Raw genomic sequence first — 13,157 nt, forward strand, 5'->3', positions numbered from 1 at the left:
TTGCTTTATTTTCACTACCCTCCTTTTTTTTTTTTTTTTTCCTTTCTGGTGTTACCAGAACAAGCTAGTGTTAAGTATGTACTTTTCATCATAGATCTGTTACCTGGTGTGTTGGTTTTTAGAGTAACTGTTTGCCCTATTTTTCAGTGTGCAAAGATAAAAGTCATCCTGGGAATGCTAAAACTCTTAACAGACATCTAATTGACAAAACTTAAGGGTTTGGTTTTTACAACTGTCTGAAGACGTCCATGTGCTTGTTGCTGAGGGAGAGGACTTTGAGGAGGGCTCCACTCTGCATTACTTCTGCCCCATTCTGTGTCTCATGTCTCTTCTAAGCACACTTCTTACTATTATGTGTCTCATGTCTGTATATTCTGTTTCCTTTTTGTCAAAAGACAGCTTCAAGGTTGATTGTGTTAAGAGTGGAATTTACACTTCAGCAAGATGGTGAAAACTATAACATTCCCTTCAAGTACCAACAATTGCTCATATAACACTTACTTTGTGTACATTCCAGTTGGCATGGACACCTTTCCTGGCTGCTTTCAGTGTGGGTCTGCAGGACTGTGATGACACCGAAGTTGCCTCTCTTTGTTTGGAGGGTATACGATGTGCAATCCGGATCGCTTGCATTTTCAACATTCAGGTAAAAAATGTAAGACTGAGACAATTCTTTGATTTATGTACCAGCAAGATGTTAGTGGGGGTCTAAGAGTCCTTGCTGCTGAAGCTGTGCACTGCAATACTTAGAGGCTGCCTGCTTCTGACATTGCTATTTCATCTGATATTTGACTGGAAATGTAAATGAAGTGACCTTTATTTTTCCTGGTGTTTTGTGGTAAGTACTTCTATGCCTCTGTACTGAATGTTTGTTTCCCGAGAAATTGACTACTTTTATGTCAAAGTATTTTATTTCTGTCATTGTTAAAAAGCCTTTTAGATGTGTTGTGTTGTTTTATAAAAGGAGTCTGTCCTGTAAAACCGTATCTCTCTGAACTGTATTTGAAATACTGTTCTCAACTTCAGAGAGATTATACTATTTTGAGATGTCTATAAATGGATATCCTTTTAACAGTTACGGCGCTGGAAATGGCATTCCTGATGTAATGAATGAATGGATCTTGCATTTAGTGCAATGCCAAGAATGCCAGACTCACTGGCTCCAGAGGGCAATGGTGATTAAACTTGGTCTTTTTTTGGCTTCTGTTTTTCTATTTAGAAACCATTGGTAGGGGAGGTACAATTATGTTATTGTAGATTATTAGTTAATAAATGGACTTCTGGTCTGCCATAAGTCCATTATAGAGATAGCTGAAGAGAGGGGCAAGCAAAATTTGGCATGTGTTATATTTGGCATTGTTATTTCATGTGTATGTTGAAAATGCTTACCAAGAGAACACACCAACCCAAAAACCAACTGTATAAGACTAAATAGATGTTGAACTATGATACAATAGGGAATGCTTTTCTTCCTTCTCCACTTGCACTTGTATTTGGCAAGTTAGATAAATTTTTTACCACTAATGAGAAAGGCACGTTGAGACCTCTAAAACAGCAGCTTAAAAAAGCCCATTTGAGATCATGTGAGGTTTCTTTCCTCTGTTTTTCCACCTAATTTCTGCACGACCTGTTCTGAGCTGAACAGACTTAAAAATTTGATTAAGAAAGCCTTCCCTGGAGCCTGCAGATGTTCAGTGAAACACACTCCAGTTACTCTTGTTTCCAAGCTGCTAAAGTGGAACTGGTACCTATACCAGTTCCAGCAGCTGCAGTTCAACTCCCAGTCCTGCAGCCTTGCATGGGGACAGCAAGGATATGTTTGCTCTAAGATCCCTATGATTCAGTTGTACCCTTCCATTGGCTTGGGACATGATTGAACTGGAGGTGTTCCAATAACAAGTTTTTAAATTCCAGAAAATGGGAAGCGGTTTTTTTGCACTTTCAAGATAAGCATTACTACTTCTTGGTTTTCTATGGAAATTCTGTTTTGTTGATATAATTAAAAACAGTACTGGTTTGTTGATGATTTCAGTATTACAGGATGATTCCAATTCACAAGGTCTTGGTCAGGTGGAATATTGTCTGACTGCAGACACCAGATAGCTCTGGTGGCTTGAAGGAGACTGGCACATCTGAACTTGAGATGATTTAAAGATCTTTTCTGTTGGAATGAACTTTTTCCTCATGCGCTTAACCAGTAATGGCAACTTTTCAGTTTTCATTGTGTAAATGTACAGAAATTAAGATTGGTATCTATTATAAGTTAACATTTGTTTACACACCTTCAGAGATAGTGGAGGGACCTGGATACCTTTAATTTAAAAAAATTTCCAAAGTACACAATGTAGTTTAAGGCATGTTCACCTCTAAAACTTCAATTATAGATTCTGGTTTTAATTATTTATGCTTTTAATCTTAGACTTGTCACAGAGTCTGACTTTTGTCTTTAAGCATCTGAGACAAGATATGCATCCAAAGGATGTACTTAATCTGCTTATATCATCAGGTTTAAATCTTCTGGGTGATGGACACATTGTTTAGTTGTTTGTCTTCTGATTTGCTGGCTTAGAAAAAGGGGGGAGAGGGGAATACCTGCATGAATGAGTAAGACTAAAACCATTTTGTTGTTAATGGGAGATGTGCAGTTTGTAGACTGTAAAGCCTCATTGCTTAGTACATTTTCTTTGAGACTTCATTTTTCTGTGCTTCTACATCATTTTGTGCCTTTGCCAGCATACCCTGCAGTAATGATTGGGTTTGAATGTGGCAGCTATACTGTGGTCAGTAGTTCAGGGGCAAATCTGTCCCTTCTACCATAGCCCACTGTTGTGATGTTAGTGTTTTCTCTGTGGAATCCCATTCTTCCTGGGTTTGGGGGTTTTTTTTGTGTTTATATTTGGTGGTTTTCTATGCTAAATGATTCCTTACTTAAAATTTTCTTACTTACTCTAAACATCCAAACAGTTAAATATATTTCATAATTGTGATTTGTTTATGTGGTGTACAACCATTTCACTTTACAGCCTTCAGTTTATACATAACAGGAGAATAAAATGCACTTGTGGGCTCAACTGTAATCCCCTTTTTTACTATTACAATTGGTTTACATGAGATCTGAGGGGTTCCCTTTGTTGCTTATAGATGCCATACACATAAAAATTGGGTAACTGAGTAGAATTTTCTTTTGTGAGATCTGTCTAGATTGTGGTCACTTGCTTTTTACCCATGACACTTGCTTCAGAAGCTTCTGAGTTGCTCCAAATGATGCAGATTAAATCAAATAGGATTTGAGCAATTGCATGAAATTGGCATAATGTGCCTTTTAGGTACATTTTTTAGATTTTATTGACAAAAAAATGCTCAGACTTCAGTGAGTCTGCTAAAGGCAGCATTTTCAGAGTCGGTCTTAGTACAAGAATATTGAAAATTTAGCTAAGTAGCAACATTTCTTCTGAAACAGCATCCAGTTTTCCCCAAAAAAGACCAAACCAGAAACTTAAACACAACTTATGTGTTCTATGCCGTCAGACATTACACTTCATGTTCCTGAATAGAAGGAACCTGATTTCATCCCACAGATCTGTTCTTACTGGTGAAGAACTTGAGATATTTTCACTTTGATTTGGAAATTGAGTTCTAGGAAGAGAAAGGTAAATGGTATAGTTGATGAAATCACACAGATCGTATTAAGAACAAGAAATGGCAAAAATATTTATGAGACTTTTGTTTCTTTCTCTCCCTTTTGTAGCTTGAAAGAGATGCCTATGTTCAAGCATTAGCAAGATTTACATTGCTTACAGTGAGTTCTGGTATTACTGAAATGAAGCAGAAGAACATTGATACCATTAAAACTCTCATCACGGTGGCTCATACAGATGGAAACTATTTAGGAAATTCCTGGCATGAGGTACAAGTCATTTGTACTTGAACTGTAAGAAAGCATGTTCACTGATTTTCAACACAGTAATGTGCTTGCTTGTGTATAAACACAGTGGGGTTTAGGTAAGTGCTGCATGTATACTTTTGTTGCATACATTATGCAGCAGTTAAAGTAGCAGAACATGTCTAAGTGTAAAATAAAAATGTGAGAGATGAATCCAGTACTATTTAAATTAATATTCATTTCAGACAAAAGAACAGACTTTCCGACCTCAAGTGTTTAGAATTTGTTTCTTCTGAAGATCTTTACTTGCTTTTTACTGTTTCAAATGGCTTTTTGTTGGTAAACAACTTCTTTATTCTCTGGAATAGATTCTGAAATGTATCAGTCAACTTGAACTGGCACAGTTAATAGGAACTGGAGTAAAACCTCGCTACATCTCAGGGACAGTGCGTGGCAGGGAAGGTTCTTTTACTGGAACAAAAGATCAGGCACCTGATGAATTTGTGGGGCTGGGACTAGGTAAGTAATGCAGATATGAAGTATTTCATTTAACTGGTTTTGTTCAGAGAACTATTTAAATTTGTTCTGTGTTTTTATGTGAAGTTCTGACAAAAGACCATGAAGTAGTACTCGTAAAACTTATGCTTTGAGTAGATTTATTCCAATTTCTGGAATACTTAGTTTGCTCTGTTATTATTGCTAGGGTGGAAAATGTAAGAAGATTATATATATTATTCACTTCCATTAAAATATAGCTTTCCAACTAAGAATGGATTGCAGATGGTATGACCAGATTTAATAATATTGCAGCATTAGTGTGCCAAGTATTTTACCAAGCAAGCAAGTCAGTATGTGTAGGTTAAGCATCTGTTGTGGAGCTTTGTGAGAAATACACAGACTTCAAACCAAGTGGGAGATTAATTTAGCTTAAATTCTGAAATTCCATTTCTTTCCTATTCTGGTTATTTCAGGACTGAGTAAGTGCCCTTTTTAGGCCTGAGCACCTAAATAAACTGCAAAAGTAAGATAAAGTTTCTTACCTTCCTTGGAAAGTATAAGACTTACCTTAAATTTATCTTTAGAAGATTGAGGGTTTTGTTTATTTGTTTGTTTTAAATACCATAGTTAAATGTATACAGATGTAGGCTACTAAAAAACTCAGGAAGCATCTAAGTGTACATACCAGTCTTTTTGACTATTTTTTTAATTGAGAAAGTTTCAGTTATAGTGTGATGCTCAGTATCTTTTGCCTTTTGAACTTCACCCACAGCCAAACAAAAGCTTTGTCTTCCCTCAGTTTTTCATGTAACTTTTTTTTTGAGTAATGATAATTTCCTATTTTTTCTGATCTTAAGCCCAAACTAGTCCTAATCATCCAGCTTTGTGTTCTCCTCAGACAATTTTTCTTCTTCTGTAGTCATTCCTTTTCTTTCCCTTCTGCTCACCTTTGGCCTGCCTCTCTGTACTCCCCTCTCCTTGCCAAACCTTGATGAAGGGAAGACCTAGGCCTGGAAATCAGTGAGTCTGCCAGCATCTCATACACTGAACTTCTTCCAGCCCTTCCAATATGCATCCTTCAGTTTAGTGTTTCCTGATGACCTGTGCAGCTTGGCTACTTCCAAATGCTGACAGTTTCTCTATGCTACAGTGACTGGCCTTTAAAGGTTTTAAGTCCTCATAACCCAAGAATGTAAAAAGTACTCAGGTAAACATCTGAATCATAAATCATACTTGCCAGTCATTGGTATAGGTCCAGCTCATAAAGACCTTCCTCTGCTGTCAGCTGCATTTCTAAGGAAAATAGTGTGTGTCCAAATGCATAAAATGTTTTTCTCTGAATTGTATTTCTGGAATGCTTTTTACAGTGCACATATGGAAACTTCACCGTTTTCTTCTTCTTCTTCTTTTTTTTTTTTTAATAATGTTGCTTCAATCTTATAGGGAAATTCTTAACTTGGTTTTCATGCACTAAGGGGCTGTTAGAACATTTTCTCTACTGTTTTAGTTATTTCACTTCTTTCCGTAAATCCTTCTTTGCAGATAATTTTCTATGATTACTCCAAAATATGCATTGGAATTGTGGTTTTGCAAGCAAGCTTTCTATAAACCTAAATTCCTGTGAGGAACACATAGTGTGTATGTCCATATACACGCACACATATTTTACAGGAAAATAGTTGTTTAGAGTGAGTGAAGTTGCAGTCTGGTGACACAGAAGCTCCATCTTTCAGACCTACTTGCAGAATCAGATGTGGATAAGCAGCATCACTAACTCTTCTTGCTAAACTTAATGTGTTTTTTGAAATAACAAAGATCAACAAAACCAGACCAAAAGGCTTATTTGCTCACTTACTGCCTCAGCAAGGATTCAGCTGTGGCTGTTCAGGATCTACATTCAAATGTCTTCATCTGTTGTATTACCTTCTTGTTGTGGCCCTTTTTTTTTTTTTTTTTTTTTTTTGTACTTGAAATTCAAAACATCATAAGCATGAGGGTTGTAAAAATAAATGAATAAGCACCTACTTTATTGCTCCTTTGGTAGGAATGTTGCCTTACTTGGAGTTGTAATTGTGAAGTTGACATTTCTTCTATGTCAGTTTCGGTTCACAAAGTTGGAGGACAAAACCTGCTGCTGTGAGTTGGTCACAGCCAAAGTGTACTTCCTGGATAACCAGAAATGCTCTTTGGACAGTGAGAATCTGAGGAATCCCTTTTTCATAAAGCAGAGTTACTTAGCTGACTCCTGTGTTTCATGGTAAAAGATTTCACAACTGTTAGGGTGTAAGTCTGCTTGTCTGTTTAGGTTTTCAGGCCTTGAATTACAAATCCTGCACAAAATCACAAGGAATTCTCATGTAAGCTGGTAAAGTTTGTTAAGATTCTGACTCCTTGGAAATAGCCCTTTGAATTCTCTTCACACTCTGCTGCTCATTTGATATGTTTCTTAGCTGACTCATTACCAAGATTCAAGCTAATTGACACTGGCAGCTTGTGTGCTTACAAGAGAAGCCTTTATCAAACCCAGTGGTATTATAAATTGCTGAGATATTAGTATGAGGTTACAGATGTATGTATAAAAAAGCTGTTCCATGGATGCCCTAGAAAAGTACTTCAGATGGGTTAGGTTATGTAGATTTGATAGACAGTCATCTCCAGCCACCTCCAAGTGTGGATGGAGCACATCAAGACTCTGAGGTAGGCTGAAACATGAGTTTTTCTCTCAGGAAACCTCTGAGAACTGAACTACTTGCCTTCTTCCGGTCTTCTGTTCTTTCTGTGTTACTGGGGGGGAAAAAAAAAAAATCCCTGAATACAGGGTATGTGGAATTACTCAGAGTGATTGCAAGATTCCTGCTCTTTTCTTGATGGTGGTTCAAGGGGGGGAGTTTGGAGATTGCTAAAAATTTCAGAATTTTTCTCACTGCAAAGTTAGCAGTTTCTTCATATAAGCTTTCCCGGATGTGGGTTACAGTTTCCAGCCTCCAAAGTAAATAATTGCTATTTTTACTTCTAGATATTTTTCACTATTTTGGGTGATAATTTTGCTGTAATTGAGATGTAGCTTAAAGATGCAGTTTTGGTGGAAGCTCTTCTTTCTGAATGATAAGAAATAAAATCTTCTGGGATGAATTTACTTACTTGAAGCTCATTAAGTGTGAAAAGCTCTCCTCTAAGCAATATTCTCAGTCATACATTGTGTTCTAAGTGGCAAGATTACCAAAGGTTCATTGAAAAATGGAAGGAAAAAAGGTGACTCTTGTGGGTTTTGTTTTTTTCACTTGTATCTGTTGCTCCAAATGTGGACCATTTTTGGGGACTAATACAGTTTATACATGGATAGACATGTAATAATTAGGTAGTTAGGGTAATTAGGACTTACACCTACATGCATCTGTCCACTGAGATGGCCAGCTCATGCAAGGGAAATTCATAATATGCTTCACTTTTTTGTGAATTAAAAATGTATTTAATTATACTGGTGGTGGCATAACTTATTCCTCTTTCTTCCCAACCCATTCTGTATTCTTTCTTACCCATTTTTCAATTTTTGTTTTTCACTGTAGTTGGTGGAAATGTGGATTGGAAGCAGATAGCAAGTATTCAGGAATCCATTGGTGAAACTAGCTCCCAGAGTGTTGTTGTTGCTGTGGACAGGTACTGTATTGAATTTACTGGTGCCACCTGAAGTTTTTAAAGCAGTATTTGGATACCCTGTGCTAAGAAAATTACCTTATTAATTTATTTGGAAAAAGCTTACATAAAAACTACCATAGAGAAGTAGTTTTCACTGGGGGGGTGGGGGTCAGATTTTTTTGTGGATCATGGGTGTTTTTCCAAGAAGGGACAGAAGCAAAAAAGCAGAAGCTTTTTCACTGATAAAAAAATGACTACAGAAGACTTGCAGAATAAAGTCTGCTCTAGTGTCTGCTGAATCTTGATTTGCTGTATATAGTAACAGATCACAAATCTCATTTTGCCTTAGTACTGAGGGCATTATTGTCAGACCCTTTTTCTCCTAAATGTAATTACTGACTTCCTGCTTTCCTCTAGGTTATGTAGATGTTGTCTGAAAGGACCAAAATTGTTATTCCAGTCCTTCTGTTCCATGAATCGCATGTATTTTAACTGGATTTGGCTAGGCAGAATACATATTGTGAACATTCCCTGTTTCCATCATACAGTAGTGATCAGACTGAAGTGTTCATGGATCTTGCTTGCTCAGCATATAAGAAATCAGAACATATAATTTTCTTAGTGGTTGTCAAAACTGATGAAGAGGTATCATTTTGAAGGCTTAGAAACATTTCTGTGGTTGAAGTACAGGCAGCAAGATCAATGTCAGTTCAATGAAAAGTTGTCTTGCAGTAAAATGACATCAAGTGCACTGGAAGCTTGGTGTCAAACACACAATAGCTGTTTAGATTTGCCGTGTCCCTCCCTGCTTTATAATGGGAAGCATTTCAAATATCTCCTTGTCATGGCAAATGAATATTATGCACTCTGGAGACGTTTGAGTTCTGCATTTGGATCAGGGATGATAAAAGCTGACAGTCTTCTCAATATGTCTTTACAATTACTAGTTGTTTTTTAATAAATAAAGGTAATCAGAGACTGTCTAGGTATTGTTAAGAAAAACAAGACAAGCAAGCTTGAATACATTTAACAGATGCTTTTCTTAAGAAATTTTAACCATGTCTTTAACTGCACTTTACAGAATATTTACGGGTTCTACAAGGTTGGATGGAAATGCTATTGGTAGGTTTCATCTCTTCCCTACCCCTCCCCACCCCTGTAAACTAAACCTTGGAAAAATACTGCATTAAAATCTGTGGTCATTTAACAGTGGATTTCGTTCGCTGGCTGTGTGCTGTGTCTATGGATGAGCTGCTGTCTGCTACCCACCCTCGAATGTTTAGTCTGCAGAAGATAGTAGAGATTTCTTATTACAACATGGGCCGGATAAGGTTACAGTGGTCTAGGATCTGGGAAGTCATCGGAGATCATTTTAATAAGGTATCCCTGTTCATGCTTAGAGTGCATACTCCTTCAGTTATTGATACAGATTATTTTGTTTTCAGATTTATTGGAAAATCATGTTCTTGTATGAATCATAGTGCGTTTTTCTGTCTTTCTCTGTGAGCTTAAACCAACAAAAATTGTAAAGCTGGAAAGGCCTACGAGAAGGCAGAGTTACACAGTATAATAAGTTCTAAAAACAGAAGTATACAATAAGTTATTTATCATGACCGTAGTCTAGACCAGGCTGCTGTTAGTTTTGGGTTGTAAATTTTGGGGGTGTTTCATGATGCTTGGTTTAAGAGGTTGTCTTCAAGTCTAAGTTGATTGTTTATCAAATGAATGTTTGACATGCATTTTTAATACAGCTGTTGAAGTCTTTCTCAGACAGCTTGTTTATTTCTAGGAGGTTTTAAATGCCAGGTTATTTAACATAGAAAATAGCTGGAATTAGTTAGGGATTATTGAATTACATAAACAGTGAGGTTTCTGGAATTGACTACTATTTATTTCATTAGTTTTCCAGTACTGCTTAGTTTTCGGGTATCAACTGTAAAGGCAGCTTGTGCTGAATCCATAAGAATTCCGATGCAAGCTTACTCTGCGTTTCTATTCTACGTTCTCAGGTTGGCTGCAATCCCAATGAAGATGTAGCTATTTTTGCAGTAGACTCATTAAGGCAATTGTCAATGAAGTTCTTGGAAAAAGGAGAACTTGCTAATTTCCGATTCCAGAAGGACTTCCTAAGACCATTTGAACATATCATGAAGAGAAACAGGTAATAACATGCAATTAACTGAATTGCCTGGGATCACAAGCATCAACTTTTGCGATTAATATTTCAAATTGCTTCTGTAAAATCAATCGTTAGAGAATTATACTGTTCTAATGGATTATGTAATTTAGTTTAAATAAATATTGTTCATTATCCTAATTTAGGTCTCCTACTATTCGAGACATGGTTGTACGGTGTATTGCACAGATGGTGAATTCCCAGGCTGCTAACATACGTTCTGGCTGGAAAAACATTTTTTCAGTATTTCATCTGGCAGCCTCAGATCAGGATGAAAGTATAGTGGAACTGGCATTCCAGACTACAGGACACATTGTCAGTGAGTATGGGCAATATTCAGATATCATGGAAGCGAGTGTCACTCCAGAGCCCAAGAAGCTTTGTCTGTGGACTCACGGCCTGTGTAGTGGAGAGTGCTTCATGTCTTGGAACTCATGATTTACACTTTCCAATCAGTCTTTTGGGAAAATACTTACAAAAGTCATTCAGTAATAATAGAGTTATCTGGTTTTCTTTATGCCTTTAAAAAAAACTTGTCCGTAGCATTCTGTAGTAAAACAACTCAGGCCCTAGATAATTCTATTTAATGTGTACATTTTTATTTAAGTGAAGTATTCTGGCGTTTCCCCTAGGGAAAAAAATGTACATATTTTACTAATACGTTGTTTGCTTGTCTTTTTCTGTGTTTCTGAATTGTGTTGTGTAAGGCCTGTTTAGGAGAAAGTGCTGACTTAGAGGGCACTATGATAATTTTTTTCTTTCTTTCTCTCTCTATTCTAATCTAGATCCCAGGCTTTAAGGGATCTCTTTATTTTCTCTGTGCCTCTGCAAATTTATAAAATGGTTTCATCATCGATGAAGCACTTTCTTTTTCTTCAAAAGCAGCTATTTAAAAACAAGGCCACATATTGCTGGGGAGGAGGTCCATTAGTAGATGGAACTCCATGCTTCGTGCATCCTCTTAAGCTCTGGTGACACAGACTAGTGTTAAACAGTAGCATTGCTACTAGTTTATTGCTCTAGTCTTGCTTAACTGTTACATTTCCCTGCTTTAGTCTCGATGCTACCTTACTTTATTTTCAACACTCACTGTCAAAATGAAATGCCCTCTGGGTGATTTTTTTTTTTTGTATTTTTTTTCTTTAGTTTTTCTTACTACTCAGGCATTTGACAGCACCAATCAATGAACCAGTCTCTTGACTTCTGTAAGTGATAGTTCATATTAGAATTAATAGATTTTAAAGCATGACACTTCTTTTTTTCTCCTGTTCACACTTTCCTCTCAGCAATTGTGTTTGAAAAACACTTCCCAGCAACCATAGATTCTTTCCAGGATGCAGTGAAGTGCTTGTCTGAATTTGCCTGCAATGCAGCATTTCCAGATACCAGTATGGAAGCAATCCGCCTCATTCGCCACTGTGCAAAATACGTGTCTGACAGGCCTCAGGTAGAGTCTGCCTTAACTAACGCTTTTTTTTTTTTTAATAAAAGCACTTACAAGTGCTTTTATAAAGAGAAAATAGTAATGCTAAACTTACTGGCTTCCCTTCAAGTTTCATGGATTAATTGGAAATGTACTTTATTCAGAAATAATAGGAGTATAAAATGCTCCAGGCTTTGAAAGTATCAGTGATTTTTCTATTGTTCTTTTATTCCCCTTTGCCTGTCCCTACCACCCAGCTCAGCTGGTGACTAGTATTCTGAGAGCTGTTGGAAATCAGCATATCTCAGGAACTGCTCTCTACTGACAAATGTGAAGAAATGGATAATGTCATAACCAAAAATGCTTGATATCCTCAAAATGTTATGGTTAGATCCTCGCTTTCAGAGCTGTCTCTTTAAAAATGAGAGCAAGCGACTCACACTGAAGTGCAAGCAAAAACTGGTGCTTGAATATGTAATCTTGTTTATTTTTTTAAGTTTATTCTTCCTAATATACTATGCGTTAGTTTGTAAAACACTTCACTTTCTCAGTGGTACTGTTTTGATTGCACCCTCATCTGAGGTATCAGGGTGTAATACTCTTGAAGAGAGGTTGTTGTTTGCAGTCTAAATTGTGTTTTATTTTGAAGAATCTAACTTCTATGGCTGTATAACTCTGTTTCCTTCTAAAGGCATTCAAGGAATACACTAGTGATGATATGAATGTAGCTCCTGAAGACAGAGTGTGGGTGCGAGGATGGTTCCCAATTCTCTTTGAGTTGTCCTGTATCATCAATAGATGCAAATTAGATGTAAGAACCAGGTAACAATCAGTATTTGTAATTCAAATTTTAAAAGGCTTACTTTACACTTTTAAAATAAAAACAACTCTTGGTAAATGTAATCACTGTAAAATTACTTACGTATTTAATTCGGGTGATACCACTGGGGAAACAACAAACACCTTTTAAATAGACTCTGGAATACAGAAATTAAGTCTGTGTTCTGTACATTTGAAATTTTGATACAACAAAGTTACATAGTTGTGATTGCATTCTAGGTCTTGCTTACCCTACTTACCTTGGGGATTTTAAAACTGGTTTTATTACCATGATTGATTAAGTGGTTGAGGATTGCAGAAATGGTTAAAAAAAAGCAAAACTCTACTCTGCTCTCACATAAAACTTGCTTATTTTCCTGGAATATGATTTTCCCTTGTAAAGTGTACGCAGTTGCAGTTCTGATGTGAAATATGAGGAGTTGTACACAAACGACTTTAAATTTACACATTGGCATGAGAGCTGTGCATCTGGACTCCCTTTATAGATGGTGAAGGTTAATAATTGTTTCTAGACTTTAGTACTTTTTAACTGGAAATATTTGTTTATTAATTTTTGTGGCCCTTGGTGAAGGAGTGGAATTTTAATTTTAAATTACCACAGCTCTCAAAAATATTTTTTGGCTATTGCCTGTGACTATAAAGTATTGTTTTTAGAAGCTGATTTTCTCCTTATATTGTGTGTGCTCCTGTGCATGTATAAT

At 36.6% G+C, this 13,157-nt stretch overlaps 1 protein-coding gene across 1 annotated transcript in view; it reads left to right on the forward strand.

Moving 5' to 3' along the window:
• Nucleotides 1-13,157, forward strand: part of ARFGEF1 (ADP ribosylation factor guanine nucleotide exchange factor 1) — an 86,594-nt gene that overhangs the window by 60,568 nt on the left and 12,869 nt on the right. The window contains exons 20-29 of the mRNA XM_066180386.1: nucleotides 518-646; nucleotides 3,749-3,907; nucleotides 4,252-4,402; nucleotides 7,948-8,038; nucleotides 9,099-9,139; nucleotides 9,228-9,397; nucleotides 10,027-10,178; nucleotides 10,340-10,512; nucleotides 11,480-11,640; nucleotides 12,308-12,438. Coding sequence (XP_066036483.1) covers nucleotides 518-646; nucleotides 3,749-3,907; nucleotides 4,252-4,402; nucleotides 7,948-8,038; nucleotides 9,099-9,139; nucleotides 9,228-9,397; nucleotides 10,027-10,178; nucleotides 10,340-10,512; nucleotides 11,480-11,640; nucleotides 12,308-12,438 — 1,358 coding nt within the window. The remainder of the gene's footprint in view (nucleotides 1-517; nucleotides 647-3,748; nucleotides 3,908-4,251; nucleotides 4,403-7,947; nucleotides 8,039-9,098; nucleotides 9,140-9,227; nucleotides 9,398-10,026; nucleotides 10,179-10,339; nucleotides 10,513-11,479; nucleotides 11,641-12,307; nucleotides 12,439-13,157) is intronic.

Source organism: Chamaea fasciata, unplaced genomic scaffold (assembly GCF_029207755.1).
Source record: "Chamaea fasciata isolate MVZ Bird 193981 ecotype frontalis unplaced genomic scaffold, bChaFas1.0.hap1 SCAF_1, whole genome shotgun sequence".
In the NCBI taxonomy this organism is placed as follows: domain Eukaryota; kingdom Metazoa; phylum Chordata; class Aves; order Passeriformes; family Sylviidae; genus Chamaea; species Chamaea fasciata.